Below are 6055 nucleotides of genomic sequence, written 5' to 3' on the forward strand. Positions count from 1 at the left end.
GGCCTAAGTCAATCAGGGACCTAAGAGGCAAACCTTTCCAAAGCTATCTGGCAGACTCTCAGTCTGTGTGTATGTTCTTGTGTGTAGGTCAGCACCAAACTGTGGAGAAACCTGTACTGTGCTCTGATTGTGTAACTAGTAAACATAGCTCTGGTAAGATCATGATGTTCAGGCATGGATGCACATAGTGATGATCTCAGGGATTTACAGAGACAGCAGAGCAGCTGGGAAAGAACTATAGAAATAGGAATGGCAAGTAGGATTAGTGGCTTCTAGGCCTAGGTCTGCTCTTGATTGTATGAACTTTGGCATGTCTGGACCTCTTTGGGCTTCTGGGTTTGGGGACCTGGTTACAATACAGCTTCTAATTCAGCAAGCGACTTGAGATTCTACATATCCATCATGCTCCTAGATCTTGCCCCTGCTAATTGTCCATGGAGTAGCAAAGTTCTCCATGACCCTGGGATCTCTGTCTTTAAAAATTCCATGATCTTGGTAGGTGACCTCTAACATCTTTAGCTGTATCCTCTTGACCAGTGCTTCCTCCTTCCCTCCTGTCCCCATCAGCCGTTCTGATTCTCATAACAGGAAGTCTTCAGATGTAGGCTTTGTAAGGCTGCCTCTTCCCTATATGCAGCCCCTGCCCCCTTAAAGGCCTGGTCTTCCCACACTGTTGTGTATGGGAATCTTCCTCCCTCAGGGCTCAGACATTTCAGAGCAGATGCTTCTCCCTTCCTCCCTTTGGCTGACCTTGTTTCCCAGCACAGTTTCTATTCTTTGGTGTGTTCCCACAAACACCTGGCTGGGTAACCAGGACAGCCTGCATCCCACCCAACCCAATAGCATTCATGTACAGCACTGAAGAGTGTCCACTGGATTCAGCAGATCAACCTCTAAGTGGGAAACTGGAAAACAGTACATTAAGCGAGCCAACTACATGCCACCTCAAAATATTCTTCCTGATTCATCCTTTCTCCCATTAAATTTTGGATCCATCCTCATTAGGTGGTGGATCTTTGGGGAGTAGCCCACTCTTTAAATAAAAGTTAATCAGAAGATAATTTCAGAAAGAACTTAATTACATTTTTAGTATAAAGTTTATATTGAGTATTTAATTCAATAAGATATTGTGGGGCCTTAAACTGAAAAATTCAAAATTATGAATACAAAATGCTTGCAGGCCCTCTGTGTGGGCACTGTGCATGGGACAGGGCCAGCATTGTGGAGGCTCAGTATTTTTGAATGAAGGAATTGAATGAAGGAACCTCCCAGTTCTGGAACTTTGGGTACCACAAGGTGGCGGTATGGTATCACACGTGGAAAGCAGATGGTTACACGTGATTTGTTTCGGAGAGACTTTACAGAATGTTTGCACCTATACTTTCAATTGCGTCCTGTACTCTGCAACTGCTTGAGTCTCTGTGTAATTTTTCTTTTGGCAAGACATTCTGATTTTCTTCCCCGAAACTTTCAAGGATTATAGGAACCAGCAATGCCATCAGTGCAAGTTAGGAAACTGTAATAATGACAGTTTGCTCTTTAAACGTTTTTATACCCCCCCCCCCCCCCCCCACTCTGTCCCCTTTTATAGTACTTTCAAATTGCATTTATTATAAAGCAAAGTGGTTCACATGGCTTTCCCCACAAGTAATTATAATGAGCTTTGGCTTTACTAATGGATTTAACCATATTAGATTTTATTTACACTATCTTCTAGCCACACATTCACCATATCCCCTCCCTGCGCCCTCACCTCCCATGTTTGACAAAATTAAAAAACAAAAAACAAAAAACAAAAAACACTTGTTCCATATAGTTAATGTAGCACAAAGAGGGTGTTCTGGCAAGGAACCTATTCATTTGTCTAACTAAGGCAAATGGCCAAAATGAGACTCTTCCTCCATTTTCCCACCCCCCCAAATAAATTTTGAGTCTTTTATTCTATTAATAGATACCATTTGGATATTAGCAACTTTGCAACTCAAGTTTTAGTTTTCAAGGCAAAGAACCAGCACTTGTGTTTCAGTATGTTTCTAAAGTCAGTCTTTAGTGATTACAGGTGCAGGTCTTACTAAAACCTTCTAAGAGTTGTCCTCAGAATGTCAGGAGGGTTTTTTTGCTTGTTTAGTAAACTTGTTTATATTGTGCACATTTATAGTCATTTTGCAAAAGCTATCAAGTATGGCATTTTACAAAGATATGTTGAAAAATTAATAAAGGAAAAAGCTTCAAAGTTGGACATTTCCCACTGTCACATAGTTGGAAATGTGTCAATAATGAGAATGCTGCTATGTTAGAACACCAATATGCTAAGTAGTGACTTTTAGCTCTCTCCCCACCCCATATATGTGGTAAAGACTATGGGAAGTGCCCTCAAAATTACACTTTATTACTGAAACTGTAAAGTTTATGGCTGGCTTATATACTCTATATGAGTGTCACCACATGGGTTCGATGCAGGCCACTTATTGGTACTTAAGTTACAAAACAGTAATTCTTTAATAAATAAGACTGCTGGGAGGTGAAGATTTTACAGTGCCTCTGACTTTAAGAAACATAATCAGCATGATAGCTAAAGTAGGTGTTCTTTTATGGCATATATAATTTAAAAATCCAATTACCACCAAGAATTACTCTGGAAAGGATTTGCAAAATGTTTCTACTAAGAAACTCTTCTTAAAAGCCTCTCACACGAGAAAGATCAGCCAAGGAAGTAGTTTCCATCCTATTAATTAAAAAAAATTTTTTTTAATCACGAAATATTCCTATTGAGAAAAGTAAAGAGAACAAACATTTTAGCAGGATGCAGAGAACACGTCGCCTCCCGCCCTGCAATGTTTGATGCCCCCCATCATTAGCAGGGGTAGCTGCCCATTTCTTATCTTGATTGACAGGTTAATAAGGGACCTGGGGCTATCTTTTCAGTATGAACACACAACCTTACCAATTACTTTTAAATTATTGCTAATCTGTCAGAAAATAACAAGCATGAGAAATAAAAATATCTGGAAAAGTGAAATGTCTGAAGAAGCATTTACTTCCGGTGCTTTTAAAAGGTTCAGTTCAGAAAACTTGCCAGAATTTACTCAATAGAATTTAGGCACTGAGGTTTTTTTTTCCTTTTTTTTTTTTAAGAAAAACTTGTAGTTTATAATAGTTCATTGGTTCAATTAGGGGCGAAAAAGAAGGGAGTTTTGTAATGCAATTGTCCAGCAAAGGAAAACGCTTTAAATTGGGGGATTATGTGCACAGACCACCTGTAGGGCATTCAGAGCCCTTTTCTATAATGCTTCAACCCATGCCTAGCTGCCTGCAGGCTGGCTAACAATGCCGGGAAAAGCTGTTTAAAAGGCTGAGCGCACTTGTGCCTCTGGTCTTCACTAACTGTTACAAGTCTTCCTCTCCCTCGCTCTCTCTCCTTTTTAAAGTAAAAGTCCCACATCCCTTTAATGGAAGAACTTTAAGGCTCCGCGGTGGCCAATTGGTCTGCACCAAGAGGAGCCGGGCAGCAGGGAAAGAAACTTCAGACTATACAGCACATTTGGAGAGGAGAAAAGATCAAAGTTTTTCAAACTCAAAAGACCAAGTTCCCTACAGATTAACCCTATTCATTTAGCTCCTCTTAAAGGAATGATGTGCTGGGCCACTGGGCAGACAGGTAAAAAGTTCAACAATTGCCAAAGCATTCTTCTGCTAATTCAACAGCCTTCTGCTCAAATAAATTAGCTTAGTCTTGACAGAGGAACAATAGCTTTTTCTCTAGAAAAAGAAGCACATTTGATATACACAAGCCTGGAAGGTTATTAAGATGTTAACCCGTTAGTTTAATCCATTAAAGAACGCCTGCTCCGCTACCAGATAGTCAAGTGACTTACACTGTAAAGTGCGATCGATGGTTTAAAACATTAACGTCTGCACTTCAGCAGTGTGTTCGGTCCCTGAAAACCCAGGTGCTTTCAAAATCAGGCACGCCAAGAAATAAATGCGGGGTTTTGAAGCCTTTAGTCATATTATACAAGATAAATAACAAGGCCTGCGTGCAATTATTGCCTTGCAAAAGTTCCACTTACATACACTAAGGTGAGTGTTGTTATCCATGGATCAGAAAAGAGCTCTCATGAAAAACACCATCTTTGGGGAAGGTGCAAAAACTCAATTTTGATTTCAGTTCAACAGTGATATTTACTTTGCTAACAACTTAAGAACTAGAGTTTAACAGGTCATTTTCTCCATGCCTAAGGTCAGAGTACAAAATGAGAAACCAGAAAATGTCCATTTTTTCCAGCGTGTCCTTAGCAAGCACTTTAAAGGTAACAGCTTAGAAGAGGCAGGGGGAGAGGGCGATGTTTAAATCATTTATCAAAAGTCATTTTATTGACAAAATAGAATACTTATATTTGTTCTTACAGGGGTGGCCTCTAAACTTTTTACAAAAAAAATGTACAGACTGTATATCTTTGAATATGTACATATTTTACACATTTTTACAATTTAACAAATAATTATATAAATACATCCTCTAATGTAAGAAACCCGTATTGATTTGGGGTGTATAATTAAGACATTTCTTGTTTGTTTATTTAAGGCATTTGCCTGGTCATTAAGAATACCCAAACCGTGCAATTCCATTAGGTCGCGGTCATCCCTCCTCTAGGATATGTTAGGAGTAAGAATTTACGTAGGAGAGTAGAGGGAGAAAAACAGGTCCCTCAGGTGAAATCTGTAGATCTGGCTTCAAGCTCAGCAAATGGCAACCAGCGAGGGCTACAAACCTTGCGTTTTGAAACGCAGCAGCAGAGTCCACCCTCCGCTGCCAACAGAGATTAACGCCTGGCGAGAGGAGCTCCACGCATATCAATGGAGGAAAGGGGGCTGGGTCTGGGAGCCTTCAATGCCAGGTACTTTGTTCTAAGCGAGTCATTTAAGTCCCAGCTAATGGATACCATTAAGAGTTCATTATCATGCTAATAGCAATCAACACGGTGAAGGGGTGGGAACCTCAGCCCGTCGACTGTCCCTTCCCTGCACTAGGTTTCCTCGCCCCCCTCCCCATTCCTTCCGGGTGCCCCCTCCCCTCCGCTCAGACCTGGGACAATGGCATTTGCTTTGGATAAGACACGGAGCTGGCCGTGCCAGATCGCCACGTCAGGCCGGTGCTGACGTCGCTGTAGAGGGATCCCGCCCCACCGCCCGGGACCCCGCCCCCACCGGACCCCACGCCCCCACCACCTCCCGGCACCCCACCCCCCCCTGCGGCCCCAGCGCCTGCGCCCCCCGAAGCACCCTTGCTGGCCCAGCAGCAGCGGGTGCACAGGGCGCGCCACGACTCGAGAGTCTTGCCGGACCAGACCCACACGCCCGAGGTGATGCCCACCACGAGGCACATGAAGTACTTGAGCATGAAGACGGCGTAGTCGGGCCGGCGCGCTTGGTCTGGCTGCAGGTCCCGCAGACACGGGCAGTTGTGCGTGGCCTCCCAGCGCGGGCGGTTGTGCTGCTCATAGAAGAGGCAGGCGACCACGACGGCGGCGGGCACGGTGTAGAGTACAGTGAAGAGACCCAGGCGGATCATGAGCTTCTCCAGTTTGTGCGTCTTGGTGGGGCCGCCCTGCTGCTTGATGACTGAGCGGATGCGGAAGAGCGACACGAAGCCGGCCAGCAGGAACATGGTGCCGATGAAGAGGTAGATGACGAGCGGCGCTAGCACGAAGCCGCGCAGGTTGTCGAGGCTCTGGTTGCCCACGTAGCAGATGCCGGCCACCGGGTCGCCGTCCACGGAGCTGAGCGCCAGGACGGCGATAGACTTGACGCTGGGCACGAGCCACGCGGCCAGGTGGAAGTACTGCGAGTAGCCAGCGATGGCCTCATTGCCCCATTTCATGCCCGCCGCCAGGAACCACGTGAGCGACAGGATCACCCACCAGATGGAGCTGGCCATGCCGAAGAAGTACACGAGCAAGAAGACCACGGTGCACAGCGCCGGGCCCGTGGTCTCGTAGCGCACGTGCTGCTCCACAGCGCCCAGTTCTTCGTACTCGCCGCGCCCGCCAGGGCC

At 44.9% G+C, this 6055-nt stretch overlaps 1 protein-coding gene across 1 annotated transcript in view; it reads right to left on the bottom strand.

The window, feature by feature from the left end:
• Nucleotides 1-1682: 1682 nt before the first annotated feature.
• The window catches only part of FZD8 (frizzled class receptor 8), a 5741-nt gene continuing 1368 nt past the window's right edge, over nucleotides 1683-6055 (bottom strand). Inside the window, exon 2 of the mRNA XM_049626644.1 lies at nucleotides 1683-6052. Coding sequence (XP_049482601.1) covers nucleotides 5081-6052 — 972 coding nt within the window. The 3' untranslated portion in view covers nucleotides 1683-5080. The remainder of the gene's footprint in view (nucleotides 6053-6055) is intronic.

The sequence above is a fragment of the Panthera uncia genome, chromosome B4 (genome assembly GCF_023721935.1).
Source record: "Panthera uncia isolate 11264 chromosome B4, Puncia_PCG_1.0, whole genome shotgun sequence".
Classification (NCBI taxonomy): domain Eukaryota; kingdom Metazoa; phylum Chordata; class Mammalia; order Carnivora; family Felidae; genus Panthera; species Panthera uncia.